Source organism: Podarcis raffonei, chromosome 5 (genome assembly GCF_027172205.1).
Source record: "Podarcis raffonei isolate rPodRaf1 chromosome 5, rPodRaf1.pri, whole genome shotgun sequence".
In the NCBI taxonomy this organism is placed as follows: Eukaryota; Metazoa; Chordata; class Lepidosauria; order Squamata; family Lacertidae; genus Podarcis; species Podarcis raffonei.
In genome coordinates, this window is record NC_070606.1 from 25,030,673 (window position 1) to 25,049,271 (window position 18,599).

General features: G+C 39.7%; 1 protein-coding gene across 2 annotated transcripts in view; it reads right to left on the reverse strand.

The window, feature by feature from the left end:
- Positions 1–2,898: 2,898 nt before the first annotated feature.
- The window catches only part of BMPR1A (bone morphogenetic protein receptor type 1A), a 58,497-nt gene continuing 42,796 nt past the window's right edge, over positions 2,899–18,599 (reverse strand). For both annotated transcript variants that reach the window (XM_053388272.1, XM_053388271.1), the window contains 9 exons: positions 16,104–16,206; positions 15,370–15,469; positions 13,480–13,579; positions 11,824–11,968; positions 9,500–9,692; positions 8,567–8,864; positions 6,784–6,959; positions 5,750–5,880; positions 2,899–5,076 (listed from right to left, as the gene is read on the reverse strand). In XM_053388272.1, coding sequence (XP_053244247.1) covers positions 4,951–5,076; positions 5,750–5,880; positions 6,784–6,959; positions 8,567–8,864; positions 9,500–9,692; positions 11,824–11,968; positions 13,480–13,579; positions 15,370–15,469; positions 16,104–16,206 — 1,372 coding nt within the window. In that variant the 3' untranslated portion in view covers positions 2,899–4,950. The remainder of the gene's footprint in view (positions 5,077–5,749; positions 5,881–6,783; positions 6,960–8,566; positions 8,865–9,499; positions 9,693–11,823; positions 11,969–13,479; positions 13,580–15,369; positions 15,470–16,103; positions 16,207–18,599) is intronic.

An 18,599-nucleotide genomic window follows, 5' to 3' on the forward strand; every position in this document is an offset into this window, starting at 1 on the left:
AAAAACATTCTAAACTTGTGGTATATATATAACAAAATGAGTATAATCATACTGCTTCTTTCACCCTCTCCTTTTTATTTACATCTTCTATAGGTTAGCTACATTATTCTTTCTGTATACAATATAGTACATTTTTATATTGGGCATGGGTAAGTCAGAGCACAAAACATGAATACAGTATGTGGGCATCTATATTGCATTCAGGGGTACTATACAACAAGGCAATTGTTCAATGAGATGATCATTTGAAGTATCGTTAATTCCACATTTGATACAAGAAATAAGTCTTTCATTTTGGGCACAATCCACCAGAAATTTTAACACCAGTTTAGAATGAGTGGGAGTTGTGAAAGAACACTCCTGTTTACACAACAATCTCCCTTTTATTTGTCTGGTGACCTGTCCCGTCTTTTTCTACAAACTTCTGCAATCCACCAAAATTGGTTTTGGAGACATGAATGACTAGGCCAACAATAGCTACCATCACAAGACGAGGCAAAAGGTACATAATTACTTTTCTAAAAGACCAGCCAAATTTGAGTCCTCTCACATTGAAACTGGGCAGAAGACTCAGTATTTAAATTAGTATGCTGCGTGAAAATAATAAATTTTGTTCTAGTATTTCAGATCACACCTTGACGTCAGACAGCATTACTGCAGAGAAGGCAACCTACAAATTTGCAGTGTGTCAGCTTACTCTATTTAAACAGAGAAGTTGTAGCGCTCACAAATGGGGGAAACGGAAAAGTCTGTTTCCCATGCATTGGAAAGGTACAGATGCAATGACAGTAGTGTCATGAGGCCAATGACAAATAATGTTTAGAGCTGAGCAGAGTATCAGGGAAAAGCATTTATCAAAATAGACATGGGAAACCGATGCTGTTAGTGACACAAACAGGCGTTATGGGTTCATAAAGAAGCTGATTCTTGGAATATGAAGGTGTTACATCAAGCAAAAGGTGACAGCAGCCGCTCAAGAAATGTATTTATGGAGGTAGGCATTTTTATGGCATGAGAAGCAAATAGGTTTGGGTTTTTTATGGCACTAGTTAGAACTTAGTGAAATGATGGCTTTTTGCTATTTTTAAAAAGAAGTGTGATACTCAAAATATATACCAATAGTCTTGGCTGATTGTTATTAGATAATTAGTAAGTTCTCTCAGATGACAATGGTTAATGGGAGAAAAATATTTTGCAGAGCTGAAAACGCCACCCAATTTAATTACAATATTGGCTTTCAGGAATATTTTAGAAAACAAGCAAACGGAATTCCAAGGGGAGATTTCCATTCATTCTCGTTCCTCTAGTATTCCTTACTGCAAAATACATTCAGCATTTGGGTTAATTTCTTAACACTAACCAACCTTCCTTACAGGCTTAAATGGAGCTGCCCCTGCTGCTTTCAAATTCCCAAGGGTGGCACAGCTACCTTAAAAAAAAAGGGAGAGTTGAAAAGTATGCTTCATAAGGAACAAAGGAGCAATCAAACCATTATACTTTTCATTAATCTAACTATCATGATACTCTCAAAGCTTCAAGGTACACATTCATTTGCAAGTGGGAAATTATTTCAAAAGCATACTTCCAAGGCACAAATGCGCTGTTGATGAACTAGTGTGTATAGTACACAATGGAAGACATAAGCAAGCATGTGTTTTTAAAGAACTGACACACACACATACTAAACGTAGTCTAATAAAAGATAACATTAGCATGAAAAATTCTGAAATGAGTCTGTTGGCGTTATGATAAGGTAAGGCAATAATGTTGAAAAACATACCAATTCTCTTGACAATGGTATAATTCAATTTTGCCACATTTAAGGTCACTTCTCACTCTTTGGCTGTGATGTCATGGCCACTTGAAAATGCCTCTGTGAGTGGCCACATCCTTCATGTTGTATTGCCTCACCAGGTGAATCAGATATATGTCATGTGTCTGCAAGCTGCCACCAGGAATATTTGGTGGTAGCCTGGAGATAAAACCACACTGCAGAAGCTCATATGTGAGGCTGTTTGGCCACCAAGTAGTAAGAAGGATTCTACCACACATCAAGTGCAGCCATATAGCAAATTGCTACTTGCATCTACTCCCAATTGAAAATTAATTTACAATCATGAATTAGTCAAACATTTTTACAACTGCTTAATTAGTATGAGTGCAACAAATGACTTCCAAGCACAGCTTTGGTCAGATCAATAAAGTGATCTACAGCGGTGTTAAAGATGCCCTTAAAAAACAAACCCCAATATAGGTGGGACATTCATACAGCTGGTAGAAGGGATCCAAGGAAACATGGACACAGAATGATTAGTACCATGAAGAAGACAAGAGTACAATTTCTCCCCTTGCTCTTATGTAAAATTGCCAAGGGGTGGAGAGGGCAAGAGATCAAAAATAAAATTTACTTGAGATTTTGAATCTTACTTCCAACGTGATGAAATCAAGAATTTTTTTTTAGCAAAGGTCACAGTTGAGCTACCTAAAGGAACAAAACTTTTCATAAGCATTATGTTAATGGTACTAAATTTTGGAAGGAAATTATTTCAAAACTTGTTTAACAATCTCAAGTCTTTTTGGGGCAAATTTCATTTCTACTAATTGCATAGCTGGAAGGAATGTGGCACTTCCAATTAGAAAGTGAAATGCCAGACATCTGTTGCTTCTACTACAAAATGCAGTGTGTTCAGAAATAATGGGCTATTCCCTTTGCTCTAGCTAAAATGTCTCCTAAGAAAGTATCAGGGACATGAAATAGCCCATAGACTCTAGGAATAATGGACTAAATCCAAACCATGTTAGTTAAACTTAGGTTCCACTGAATTCAATGTGAAAAGTTAGTCATTACTAGGTTAGTTCTCATTGGGAGAAAATGTGGCTTAAGTGCAAATAACTTAATTTGTATGTAACCCAGTGGCTCTGAGATAGTATTGCCATTTGCTTTATTTTAGATTCTCAAGTCAATATTAAAATTAATTGTCAGCATATAATGCACCACTAAAAAAGCTACCCAACTTACATGGCACTTAAAACAAGAAAACAAATATTCCATTCTGGATGATGGAAAATATACACCTCACCAACTATTCTGACAAAACTCGTAAACATATATTTGTTAACATTGTATTTTAATATAGCCTACATCAGTTTTCAATCTGCACTCCCAGGAATCCTGGGGTTCCTCAAGGATTACGTTAGAGGTGCCTCAAGATGATCAGTAAAAGCAGACAGGCTTCCCGAGACCACTTGTCTACCACTACTGATCTTCCTCTGCTATTCAGAGCCATAGTGGACAGCTGAAAGTGTCCTAGAGTATATACTCGGCTTACGAGAATGTAATATTGAGGCCAAACAGGCCCAGCAAGTGGACTGAGTGTACCTACAAACAATTCTTGAATCTTCAAAATACTCTCTGACAAACAGCAATCCATGCAGAAGTTCTTAAACACGTCAGTTAACGGTGGAAAGCGTTCCCTGAAAGCAGTAGTCTAGTGTAATAATTTGATTTATGGCAAATATTTACCAGCTACCTGTGCAAAACAAAACAAAAAGACATTTTAGAACGTCAGCCCGATTGCTTTCCTGGTACTGGACGGAAAAGAAATGACACACCTTTGCTCAAGATCTGTGGCACAATATTGTCTGTGACTTGCTGCATTCAAAATAAATTAATTCATAGCTTATGTATCCCGTGAACTGTTCAGCTGATACTAATACTTTAAAGGCATCACTGAAAAAGCAATGATTTAAGGAAATGTTAAATAAGATTTGTACATCTATAAATTAAAAAAAAATACTGCAATCCTTTGCCTGACCATTTACTGTTTGCAACCTATAGAACAAAAATTTAACACATCCTCACATTTATTTGAATTCACTCTAATATTGCATTAAGGGTCTTAATGAATGCCTCTAAAAGGGAAATTTTTATATCTTTGTAATATCCATGCACATACTTTGACAGACTATCCAACATTTCTGCAAGTCACATTCACCTTGAATATGATTATTAAGTTTCATTATTTTCAGATGTGAGTATGTTATGTTTACACATATACAAAAGAGCAGGTATGTAGCAAGTAAAAGTACACTGAACACTATATAAATAACTTCCCTTTTTTAAAGCTAGCTAAGATACAGTTTACAGTACAAGATTACAGGCACTTAAATTATCGGAGACGTTTAACTGTTCCATGTTGTGTGCTCAGTCTTTGGGGAATTCATAGCACTGGGAGTATGAATTGTATTCGGGTCTCTTCTTCACATCACACTTGACGGTGACTTACTGCATAGGTTTATAGTAGCCGTTTTGGTTTTTGGTCATGAAACGTATATAATTTTTCCATGCAGCACAGAGGAAGGCAGAAATTGATTTTCTTTGAAATCCAAATAGGTTCCATATGCTGAGCCAAGGCATTGCAAAAGAAAATAGTAGTTTTGCATGAAATTAAATGGCTTCTTAGGTACTCCAAATGGCATCAGAAAAATCCTGGCACGCCCACACAAAACCGTAAAAGGCATAAGGAATTTTCAAATTATTTAGTACCCCAGACTGCAAGCTAATCCACCAAGACTTGATAAGGTATCAACAGGTAGGCAAAAAGCTTATTCCCCCCCTCCACTGTTTAATTCATTTAACTTACGGCTTTCACAGAAAGCACTATCATCTGAATATGAAATTCAGAACTCAATGAGTTTTAGGGGAGTTTGAAAGTCTGAAGAAAATCTCAACGCAGCTCCAAACAAAAACAGAAAAAGTAAAATGAGGCTATCCACATGTATACCATATAGTGTACGTGGATACCATTTTCTACAAAGTACTGAAAGATTTAATATTAGCAGCCTGTAAAAGTGGTGAGGAAGGGGGCTGAAAATCAGACCCAGCCCCATCCCACCAGACCCTATACTTGCTTGAGTGAAGAGGCATAGCAGTCCAATGGCATTTCTTGGTCAAATCTTAACATCTTGAGATTCTACCATCTTGCCAAGTGTCTTCTTAATCCTCAAAGCTGTAAGTCTAGAGGCAGGATTGTGGGCCCAGCATTCACACATTAATTTCAATATTGCTCTTAAACACTGAAAATAGAAAAAGGAATTCTTGGATGAACAATTATGTATTTAACAGGATTTGTACACTGCTATACTAACAACTGTTGGCTCGTTTTTCTAAACCACTTATAGGCTTTTATAATTAAATCAAAGCTTTTAAGCGGTTTACAAAAATGAACCAACAAGCGAACTGCAATAGAAATAAAGTCAAATGTTAAAAACAATGACTTTAAAAATGCAAAAGATAACTAAAACCATCAATTTAAAAAAGATACATAATCAAATATGGTTATGTTTTTAAAAACATGTCAAATTTACATTTCTGGGAAGGTTTGCCGAAACAAAAAAGTTTTCTGCAGGCACCAAAAACAATATAGTGAAGATGTCTGCCTAATATCAAATACAAGTGAAATACAGTTGCTGTTTGGAGTTAATTATTGTTAATGTGCACAGCAGATAAGTAAACCTTTTCTAATATGAGAAGAATAAAATATTGGTAGTGTTCATGCATCATGATAAATAATAGTAAAAGGTTTTACTGGTAAAGGTGTGAAGATGGGGAGTGGGGGAGAGGAAAGAATTCCAATCAGCAAACAATGAAAACTTCTAAGTTAATGTTTCCCTTCAAATCTAAAATTTATTTCCGTAAGTGGGGCAAAAAGAATTGTCAACTAGATTCTCCTTCTTTCAGCATGCTTACCTCATCACTATTCCATCTATTAGATACTATAGGGCGCAGGTGCTTAACACATATGACCTCTCTCATGTCCTCATACGAAGGATCATTCGGCACCATATCATAATAGGGTAGTTGGTACTCTTCAACAATACCTGCAAATAAATGATATAAATTTAAGTATGCAATTCAAAATTATCCCATGTGCTGCAGACAAGACTAATATACCAAACCTGCTTCTGATTTTAGGCCATTACAAGACTTTAGAGAGGCTCTTATTTTTGCATTTCAAAAGGAAATATTCCACCCTACTTGCAAGCAGTTCGGGTGGGGGGCATACACAGAGGCTGAGACACCTACACATTCAAGGGAATAGGGAACAGCAAAGAAAGGAGAAACATTCATGCTGATCTCAACAGATGCTACACTTGACAGAATGGGCAAAACAGAGAGACGGGTTGCTTTGTCACAAAACCATATTGCCTTCCCCATTACCCATGCTACACTCCAAGCCCCACGCAAGTTGGGTTGGTAGAAAAAGGGAACGATGGGAGTAGCAGCACTTAATGCACAGAGCGACACTAACTTTATAAATAATCAGAGTCACCGATTTCAATTTCTGGAGGCCATGTTGCTGGCAAGAGAGATTGTGTGTGCAGCACATACACTTAGCAGTCAGGGGATTGCCTGGGGGGGGGAGTGCTAGGGGATTCATGGAGAAAAGGAAGAGTTGGGGTTAGAGGCTTTAAGACAGCTCCAGAGCTGCTATTCACTCAAAAGGAGGCACAGGGATTTCTTACAGCCCTTTACAAGTCTCCCTCCGATCTCAGAGACTTAAAAGGGAAGCACAAAGAGACCTGGAAAAGGCTTGGTGAATCTTCTCTTGCTTCCCCTCTTAAGTCCCTGCGATTTAAGTGTAAGGGATTTTGACACCTATTAAATTTGGCCCATGATGCAGATCCTGATACAGATTTGGCCCATGAAGCAAAAAAAAGGTTCCCCACTCCTGACTTAGGACATACGCATTATCATATTTGAAGACTAGATGTAGGCTTTACCTCCTGTGACACAACGCCGAGCCATTTCCCAAATGATCAAGCCAAAACTGTAGATGTCAGCCATAATGTATGGCTGGAAATGATTTTTATTCAGACTTTCATCTAGGACTTCTGGAGCCATGTAACGCTTTGTTCCCACTCTGGTATTCAAAGGGACATCAACTTCATTTGTATCACTGAAATTAACATAAAATGTTGTATGGTTGAAATAATGTAAAACTAGAATGCAACAAGAAGTAGTAGCTACAATAATGAAGCTTTTTCCTTCAGTTGTTAAACTAGTGTTTTTTTTTAACAGTGTAACACAGCCTTGGTACTAAGCCCCTAGAAAATATCAGCTTGCAAAAATGTTGGTTTTATGAGCAATAAGCAGACTAATAATAAAAAAAAAGGTGCCGGCTAGAAGCACTGCCCACCGCAAACGACTGGCCCATGAGGCCCACAGGCACTCCTAGCAAAGGAAGCAGGTGGCAGTTGCAGAAAAGCTGATTTGGCTAGCGGGGTGCTTTGCTTCCCCTTTGCCAGCCAGTTTGGCTTCCCTAGTGTCCACAGAGGAAGGGATGCCACGTACTCTGCAGGCAGCATAGAAGCTGACTGGGCTGGTGAGAAGAGTGCTGTGTTGCTGCTTCAACAGCCCCAAACCTGGGTGGAATTCCATGCACTCACTTCCTGGCTGCCAATGGCTACCAGATAGATGACTGACACACAGAATAGATGCTTTTTGGTGGTGGCCCCGCAGTTGCGGAACTCAATACAGTGGTACCTCTACTTACGTTCACCTCCACTTACGTATCCTTCGGGATACATACATGGCAAACCCGGAAGTATTTTTCCGGGTTTCGCTGCGCGTGCATGCACATAAGTGCTAAACCACGCCGCGCACATGCGCAGAAGCGGCACCTCCGATTGCGAATTCCTCGGGATCTGACCAGAGCTCTGGAACGGATCCCGTTCGCAACCAGAGGTACCACTGTACTACATGATAGCAGCAAATCCCATCCTTCAATACTTTCAAATGGGCCTTTAAGACCCACCTCTTTGCCATGGTCTTCAGTGGCTAATTGTAAGATGAGCCATAGAAATGGTGGTATGGTCTTTTTTTGGTACGCTGGGTTATTTGTTATTTTTGTGATGGCTCTGAATAGTATTACTAGGAAGATAGTATTACTAGGAAGATGTTTTAAATCATTTACTGCATTATATTTTATTGGTTATCTTTGGATGTTTACTTTGCAAGCTGTCTTGTTCAGAAAATATCTTAAGTAGTGGGTTATAAATCTGCTAAATAAAGACTAGCATAACCAACCTGCCTGCTAATGTGAAGATCACAGGAGTAAGGAGTCTTTTAAACAGCCTACATGGAGAATTTTTATGAAGTAAACTATTTGTAGATGAATGCATATTGGATGCAATTTATAGCTGTCAGTTCAATTTGTTTCAAACTGAGCATTAAAGGGAGTGAAGTGTCTGAAACTGCCACGGAAGAATAGAACGCTGAACAGTAACAACATTTGTCTCCCTCTTCTTTGAAAGCAGGGTAATTTATTTTTGTGTGCGTGACATTCCGAGATCTCTAGTCCAAGAACATTTTGTGGCTATACCTTGTCTCAATTATTCTTTCCCAAGTCCACTTTTGCAAAGAAAATATTTATTCTTTCGGGAACATTCCTGTTATGCACAAAGATTCTGCAGCTGTGAACCAGCCAAATGAATCCATCACACTTTTCAGATTTGTGCACAGATACCTCCATGAGTTTACAAAGGATAGGATTGGATTACCTACCTGTTGAATTTGACAGCTAGGCCCAAATCAGCAATACAGCAAGTCCCATTTCTCTTTATCAAGATATTTTTACTTTTCAGGTCTCTGTGTGCAATAGCAGGCTTGCCTTGCGTTCCATATATCTCTGTGTGCAAATGGCACAGGCCACAAGCAGCAGAGTAAGCCAGTTTGAGCAGAGATCTGTTGTCCAGAGTGGTACACTTCAGGAAGTCATACAATGACCCATTTTCATGATAATCAGTAATCAAGTAGAGTTGGGTCCAGGAGCCTGTGCCTTTAATATCTGCTGCTATAAAACCTGTGGAAGTTAGAAACATAGTTAGTGCTGAAAGTTCCCACAAATAGTGAAATTAACACTGTGCCAGGGATGGATATTGAGTAGACGTTTCTGTGACATGGAGTGGGGCTTTTTCCACCATTCCAACCCATTTAAACATCTAACTCCCTGGCAACAAATCACAAGTCTAAAAGACGTGGTCTTTTAGGAAGAGAATTAAACATATCAATCTGCCAGGTTTTGTTTTTATTACAGTCTGACTTTGAAGAGGCAATTTCATAATCTGCTGTTGATTTGTTTTTATTGTTTGATAATGCTTTTAGCATTTGTTCTGTTGCTTTATGTTTTCAATTACTAGGGCTCCAGCTTAGTCAGGAAAGTAGGGTATACGTGTGAAAAATAAATAAATTACACATACTACAAATCTCAGACTCCTAACCTAGCAGTACTTCTGCTGAGGATAGATGGAGTTTTGCCCTGGAAGTGACTGGCCTTTAGAATCATAAAAAACAACCCTGAAAACACCCATTGTCATCCCTTTCAATTAACAGGATTTCTACTTTGCAGATGAACTACATTAATAGATTTTAGCAGGTTTTGTCTTTCTTCTCAGAATGACACTACATCTTGATCCAAAAACAGTTTTCAATACTTACCGAGTATATTTTCATGGCGCATGAGAACTGTCTGGTAAATCTCAGTTTCTCGAAACCAGCTGGCTTCTTCAGTGGTGAAAAACACTTTCACTGCCACTTTTTCACCCCGCCATTTACCCATCCAGACTTCACCATATCGCCCTTTTCCAACTTGCCGCACCATCTGAATTTGTTTGGCTATTGTCCGCTGGACCTGAAGAAGAAATCTGAAATCACTGAGTGATTCTATGGATGCTGACCAAGTGCTTAGAAGCTCTTATTCTGACATTGCTTTTTCACAGAAAATAGTGGATACTCAAACAATTCATTAAAAAGGAGCTGTTAAGTTAAACAAAAATCTGCCACTAATTTAACAAGCTAAATCATAACCAGATGAAGAAATGAATTCTTTCTTATTGTTGCTTATGGAACCAATCCACATATTTGAAATATTTGGTCTTGGGTCAACACAACATGAAATGAATTTCACTGGAACTGTGGCAAGACTCGGTGTGCAGAAAAACCCAGTTCTGACATAAACACGTCTTCAACAATCTAATGTTTATCTTTTAACCTAAGAACAAACTGTGTGAGGTTTTTTGTTTGGGTTTTTTTTTTTTACCCCATAAAGAACTGGTTTACCCACTTGACCAGAACCTGTATTCTAATAACTTGGCTCCAGGAACCTAGCTTAGGATGAGTGAGGGACAGGAGACATTCACACTCACCTCGTTTCCATCTATAATTGTTCTAGTCAGTGTCATATGTGCTACCCACACCCTGAGTACGGTACTTTGCCCTACTTATTTAAGGACCATTGCTGAGGCAGTCCCCAAGACTACCCATCTGACTGTGACAAACTTCTTTCACCGATTCCCCATAATCAGGGGCTGAAATCTCTGCCCTCTGGGAGCTGACTGGACAAGCTATTTCCACCTCTGCTCCCCTTTTCCCCAAACCGGGGAAAAAAATAAAGTCCTTTTCTGTATAAAGATGTCAGCTGCTCCTTCCTGAAACCTGAAAGGAGGCGTTGACCTCCCATGATGTTTTGCACATGCTTGTAGTTTAGGACCTACCCGAATTTTCCAAATGTACAGGAAAAACTAGCAGAAACTATTACCGTATTTTTCGCCCTATAGGACGCACTTTTTCCCCTCCAAAAATGAAGGGGAAATGTGTGTGCGTCCTATGGGGCGAATGCAGGCTTTCGCTGAAGCCTGGAGAGCAAGAGGGGTCGGTACGCACCGACCCCTCTCGCTCTCCAGGCTTCAGGAGAGCCGCAGCGCCAGGCCCACAAGGTCAGGGGACAGCGGGGAGGCGGAACGCCACCATCCCGCTGTGGTTTGGAGGCTGACGGCAGGGAGACGCGTGCTTCTCCCCACCGCCAGCCCCACAAGCTCCGGGGACAGCGGGGAGGCGCAGCGCGTCTTCCCGCTGTCCCCGGACCTGGTCTGCAGGCGGGCGGCGGGGAGAAGAGCGCTTCTCCCCGCCACCAGCCCCGCAAGCTCCGGGGACAGCTGGGAGGCGCAGCGCGTCTTCCCGCTGTCCCCACATCTGGTCTGCAGGTGGGCGGCGGGGAGAAGAGCGCTTCTCCCCGCTGCCAGCCCCACAAGCGCCTGGGGGGGAATAAAATTTTTTTTCTTTATTTCCCCCCCAAAAAACTTGGTGCGTCCTATGGGCCGGTGCGTCCTATGGGGCGAAAAATACGGTATTTAACTTTATAAACCTGTCTCTCTTGAATACTTTCTCTGCGTATCCCAAATGGTTTGACGATGTATTTTGACTGGTGAATCAGTTTCCCAGAAACCTTCCCCATTTGTCTCTACTACACTGTGGGATTAAGCAGAAAGCAGGACAGACTAGCTGAAGACTTGCCCAGCAGGGACTGCGGAGATAGTGCAGGCTCCTTTCTCCCACCCAGGGAGTCCATCTTCCACCTAATGTGGCTTCAGCCTAGGGGACTGAAAGATCTGGGGACAGGGTCCACCTCTCCCTTATAGGTTCTTCAGATTTCTTTCTAAACAAACAAATTGTGTATTTAAATTTCCACACACACCCCTCAAATAAAACTGCCTTCCCAATAAGTTGTGTGTTGTTGTTTTTTTAAAAAAAACTAGCATGCTAGGAGACTAGTAGTGCCAGGCAAGCATGGAGGAGGGGAAGTACCGTCCTCTGAAGACAGCATAGAAATTCAGTAGGCCCAGAGAAGAAAGACTGGGCAATCTATCCCACCTTGCCAGCCTCCTCGCTCAGCTTCAAAAAACTCCCGGCAAGTTGTCAACTACATGACTGCTGTAAAATAAAGAACTCTCAGCTGAAGAAGCACAGGTAAACCACAGGCTTACCAACAGAGGAAGTCCTGAACCACTGCCAGAGCTCTGCGATTGGTCAATAAGATCCTTAAGTGACTCGCCAGACGGAATAAAGGCTTCACCCTGTTCCAGGTCACGATTATAACATCCTCTCTTTGCTACCCACTTGCAATAATGCCTGGGGGGAAAAATACATCTTGATATAACATGGTGTTATTTTCAGTAACTATGCATACAGTGTCATAATTCCCAAAATATTGCGCACTGATGGTTTTTTTAAAATCAATTTTTGCATCAGTGAGCAAATGTTGTCTATATAGTTTCATTTCTTGCTTTTCAATTTTGCCTGACAAATGCAAACTGCACACAGAAATGAATACCTGAACTGAGGGGCCAATGTCATTTGAATTTGTGGTCTCCTTTTTTATTATTATTGGCTCTGGATATTAAACCCACATATCAAATCGTTGGATCTCCCAGTTTAGTTCTCTGCATGCTAAGCAGAGTGGGAAGAAGAGCACAAGTTCAAGGTCCCCTTCTGATTTTACTGTGTACAGAGTTAAACTCAGATAAAACTGAACAATTCATAGCTAAATTAGGACGGTGGCACCCTAATCCTGAATATGTGTGACAATGAATAAGCTGTGGTGCCACTGTAGCCTTTCTGCAATGCTGGCACTGAGGCAACGTTTCATGACTGGTGGGTGGGTGGGTTGCATAGCTGCTGCTATAATCCATTCTAAGCTCTCCAGTGCTGATGCAGCAAGTGACTGAGCCAGATTGCAACTTTGCTTTAAAAAACAAAACCAAGGTGAGTTACAAATGGCAAGTTTCAGAGGTAAGACACTAAATATGATACAAAAATAGTATCATGCTGAGTTGCCTAATTATAGGGTTTAAAAATTCCAATGTCACATACTGCTCAGATTGCTATCTTTACTCTGTATTAGGTCAATAGTGCAATCGTCTATATGTCTACTAAAAAGTAGGTCCCAATTGGGCTTTATCTCAATTAAGCGTGTATAGGATTGTAGTCTAAGGATCAGTTCACAGAGTCCTCTGGTGCATGCACAGGATGGAGCACAATACTGAGTCTCTTCTGCTTTCCCCATTCTTCCTCCTTGCATATGGAACATCAGATCATAGAATCAAAGAATCATAGAACTGTAGAGTTGGAAGAGACACCAAGGACCATCTAGTCCAACCCCCTGGTATGTATGTATGTATGTATGTATGTATGTGATATGGTATGTATGCAAACACAACCATAAATAGACTCTGACTGCCATAGAAAAGGGTATACCCCAGATCACATGCAGTACTCTAAATCAGTCTTCCCCATCTTGCTGACAGCCAGATGTTTTGAATCATTAACTACGTTAGCAAGGGCTGATGGGAGCTGTAGTCCAAAAATACCTAGAGGGCGCTCGATGCAGGGTGGGGACAAGGCCATATGCTTGAAACACACTCCTATATTCTGGTATATGTAGAGTGTACACAATAGTGAGCTGTCTGTGCCAAGTTTCACGTCAGATTGGTTTCCATACATGACTATTTTCACAGTGATGCAAATCAAACCGTGTTTAATTCTAGAATACCTCCAGACATTCTTAGTGATCTAACTAGTTAGCAACAAATCTGCAATACACTATGCATGAAAAATAGGATATCACCCAACAAGATTTTTACCTGTAGCAGAAACAGCTAAATAAGATGATCATAACTATTATACAGACTGCCATAGAAATAAATGCAGCCATCCAACGTATGCTGCCATCAAAGATGCCACCTACATAAAGGAACAAAATATTAATATAATTAAAATGAAAGGTAAATTTATCTCTGGGAAATATGAGACAAACTTAGGGAATATTGGAAAGCTATCCATCCCCACACTGCCCGTTGCAACTCTTACATAACTACATATACAGCAATTGTGTGGAAGGCCTCCTTTTAACCAGTAGGCATGCGGGATCCCCAAGGATAGGGCTCCTGTATTATTTTTATTTTAAGAATTCACTCATTCTTTTTAATCAAATGCAGTAAGACTTCGGTGCGTGATTTACAGGACATTTTCCACTACCACTCCTCTGACAATCCAGCTTGGTTTAGCTTCCTCTGATGAAACACAATAACTATTGAAAAACAAGTTAGAGAAGCGGGGGGGGGGGGGAGTTAAGGTACAGGTTATGCTTACTACTTTCTTATTACTGCACCAGGAAATAAATACACGCTTTTCGGGGGTGTGAATTAAAGCAAAGTTGAAACTGGTGAAAAAATCAGGAAAGTGGTGGGGAGACTGCTGAAGGCAGCAACGCTGATGACTGTGATGATAATGATCACGATAATTAACATTAGCACTTTCAAGTGGTCAAAGCACTTCCCATGCATTATCTGAAATCCTTACAGCAAACTTGTAAGTCAAGTTAGTACTATTAATTTCCATGTTGCAGATGGGAGGGAAGATACCAAGAGTGAGTTGCTTGCCTAAGGCCACCTAGTGAGTTCATGACAGAGCTGAAATTTGAACCAGGGACTTCCTCATTCACAAATGAGCCCAAACAATGCTCATATCTTGGGGGCAGGTCCTCACGCAGATCCATAAAAATGCTTTCCAAACAGCAAGCAGCATCCTAAATTTTTAATGATCCTCTGGAGCCCCTTGAGAGGGTAGTGATCTCTTGACTGGCAACATGTCACTGTTTGCCTGTCAAGATGCTATAATCACTTTAAGGTCTCCAAGCTCCTCAATCTTGGTTGGGGTGATGAGCAAATATGATAGTCAATGCAAAGTATTAGCATGGGCAGAACAGCAAACACAGCTAATTTGGTTCTATCTCATCCAAAGGAAGAAAGGGCAACTTGGTCTGTACTGAGATCCTCATATGAAATGACTTGTATATTTAGTTGTAATAAATATAGTACATAAAATGACAGAGGGCTGATTCTAGAAGGTGGTGCAGTGTGACTAATGTTTGACTCTGGCATTTATGCTATGGGGCTCCAAAGGGTTCCTTTCTGCCACCCCCTTTAAGATCTACATCAGGAGTGGGAGGGAGAATTCACCCCAAGGGTAGCATTCCCTCATAACCAGTCTTCTGTCTGCCTGAGGCTATGCAGCTGGTAGTTGGGGAGAGGGATTTATTGGCTGTGACACCCTGTCTTTGGAATTCACCCAGTATCTATCCCAACATCTTTTTGGTGCCAAGCAAAGATAGTTCTATTTCCCCAGACTTTTTTATATCCCATCATGTTTATGCTGAAATAAACCAACTTTTTGATGCTGTATGCTGCTTTGGGTTTAGCTGCTGCAGTCAAGGGGAATAGTGGAAATGCTAGTGCCCATTTAAAAACCTGGTTCACATCCCTAAGGATCCTGCCTGTGGAATATTTATTCATTTTCTTCCATTTATGGCCCACATTTTTTTCTGCTGCAGAGCCCAAGGTTGTGTGACATGCATGTATTTCCCAGGTGGACACTCATCCAGGCACTAACCAGATCCAGCCTGATCATCTTCAGCAGGTGGTGGTCTCACATACCTTCAAACCATACTCTGGAAATACTAGAAAGCACCATACCTGGACTTATGGGAGGAGGTAATGTGGGCTGCAAATCTCGATTGCAGAAATCTGTCCGACAGCATTCAATTGTCCGTCGGGGTTGTGCTTTTGGAGAGTCCTATAGAGAAAAAGAAATGATGCATATTTTGTCACAAGTATTCTCTGAACCACCCTCTATAGCTACATAAGTTATAACAAAGGGAAAGATTAAAGTTATGTAGATTTTTGCTAAGTAGATTAGATCAGAAGAAAACTGACGAGTGGGATCTGCAGCAAAATGTTCTACCATGGAGTACTTAGGTTTCCAGAAAGCCATGCCTTTTCCCAGGATATTGCATTCTATTCTTATCCCCTCCACCCATTTTCTGTCCTGCCCATTCAAACACACACACACACACACACACACACACACACAGCAGAGTGTTCCCCACTTAGTGCCCCACCTATTTTTTGTGCTTCTACAAACAATTCAGGTTCATACAATCCTGTCAGGACCTTCTTATGTCTGGCATTTTGGTATGCCACTCTGAATCAGTCTCCCGTGCACATTATGGGGACAATAATATTGAGCTTTACAGCTTTGCTGTAAGGGTTTTAAGACAAACTATTAATGTTAGAAATGATAAAATTGGCAAAGAAATAATCTCCCAATTTTAGGCTTTTGGAGCAAATTACTTGCATGAACAGCAAATATTGGAATTAAGTGTGGGGAGCTGCCTGGGTTCACATGCAATAGAAGACAGTTGGAATACCTTGCACTGGAAGTCTGAGCCTTCATACTTCATGCAGCCTGAAGCAAGTGTAATTTCGCCATTTTCTTCTTCTTCGATTATGGCAAAGCAATGTCCATTAGTTCTGGAACAGATGAATTGACTTCAATTCTCCGTGTACTGTTCTGCATTCAGCCAACCTATTTATATCTATTAGATTATTGTCTAATGGACACATGGCACTCATGATACTGCACTCAAAGGAAACAAGGGACTTCAGAACAGATAAAACAGGGTTGGATTTACTTGATGGTGTGGGAAAGTCACGGTAGGTACTCCAGGGAGATGAACTATTCCTGAAGACTACATTCCAAGATTAATGCTAATTATGAAAAAACCTTTAAGACTCCTCCTATAAATTAGTCATGCCTATCATGTGACACTGAAAATATTGTACATACCCATGGAAAATCAGTCCTCTATTGCCTGCAAAAATCAGCACTTAAACCAATTATTCAAGGCCTAGTAATTAAGCAAACACCAATTCAATATTTTCAAAATCTGGAAACAGGTTTAACTGTGGTTAAGAAAGTGAAATACCTGGGGATTAACATGACAGCTAAAAATGGGAATTTGTTTAAAGACAACTATGAAAAATGTTGGATGGAAGTGAAAAAAGATTTAGAAATTTGGTCAAATTTGAAGCTTTCCTTGTTGGGTCGAATTGCAGCTATAAAGATGAATGTATTGCCTAGAATGTTGTTTTTGTTTCAAACATTGCAAATTGTGGACAAGATGGACTGTTTCAAGAAGTGGCAGAAAGACATTTCTAAATTTGTCTGGCAGGGCAAGAAGCCCAGAATAAAATTTAAGATATTAACTGATGCAAAGGAAAGGGGTGGATTTGCCCTGCCAGACTTCAAACTTTACTATGAATCAGCAGCGTTCTGCTGGTTGAAAGACTGGCTGCTTCTTGAGAACACAGACATTTTGGATTTAGAAGGTTTCAACAATGTTTTTGGGTGGCATGCATATTTGTGGTATGACAAGGTTAAAGCACATAAAGCATTTAAAAACCATATTGTTAGGAAAGCATTGTTTAATGTTTGGATTAGATATAAAGATTTATTGGAAAATAAAACCCTAAGGTGGTTGTCACCAGTGGAAGCGAAAGCTCAGAAAAAGCTCAATATGGAGGCCAGATGGCCGAAGTATTGGGAAATTTTGGAACAAGAAGGAGATAGACTGAAACTGCAGAGTTTTGAGAAATTAAAAAACAAAGTGCAAGACTGGCTTCATTATTATCAGATAATGGAGGCTTACAATTTGGATTTTTTCACCTTTGGTGGACGTGCCCTAAGATTAAGGCTTTCTGGGAAATGATGTATAACGAATTGAAAAAGGTATTTAAATATACCTTCTTGAAGAAACCAGAGGCCTTTCTCTTGGGTATGGTCGGCCAGTTGGTGTCAAAAAAGGATAGAACTTTCTTTATGTATGCTACAACAGCAGCAAGAATACTTATTGCAAAGTACTGGAAGATGCAAGATTTACCCACTCTGGAAGAATGGCAGATGAAGATGATTGACTGCATGGGATTGGCAGAAATGACTGGCAGAATCCGTGACCAGGGAGAAGAGTCGGCGGAAGAAGATTGGAAGAAATTCAAGGACTATTTACAGAAATATTGTAAAATTAATGAATGTTGAATGATGTCGGATAGAAATTAAGGGGTTTTTTAGCTGTAATGCTTTGAGATAAGGATTTGCTGAATAAATAAATTTGAATTGGACTACAAGAAGGGGAGGTATGAGAAGGTCAGGGAAATATGTCATTGAAAACTAAGTATTGTGAACTATATGTGTTTTTAAACTTTTTTCCTTTTTGTTTGTATAAAAATTGGAAATTTTAATAAATATCTTTAAAACAATATTTTCAAAATCTGGAAGCTTCTCTGACTGCATCTCATAATTTGAACTGTTTTTAAGAGAAGCCAACTGAAATATGGCTCTTCAATTACTCTCAAGCACAAAATTAAATAATGAAGTCTAGATTAATCTCCCTCAACATATGTGCCAAGATCCAAGTCTGTTCAACCAAATAGATATCATTAAAATTTGGTGCTATAGAACTTTTCCCTCTTTCTTTCTTTTTCTTTTTTCATTCTCATCCTATCCACACATAAAAAGGTATCATTCATTTCAATAGATTTTGTTTCCCATTAGCTGTACTTGAGATTTCAGCCTTTGAATGCCTGGAGATTCAAGCAGAATGCCTGGAGATTCAAGGCAGCTAAAGGTAAAATGACCCCTTCGGATCAATAATAAAAAAGTAAGAAATCTTTCAATTCAGTATTAATAACATTTAATAGGACATTTATGACCAATCAAAACATATGCCTTCAAAATTATTTGATGGGTTTTCCATCTTAAAAATTATATCTACTAGACTTATCAGCTACATGAATGTAATACTTGGATATAGAAACTATATAAAAAACAAACACTAGAGGGCAATAAAAAGCAACAATTCTAATGT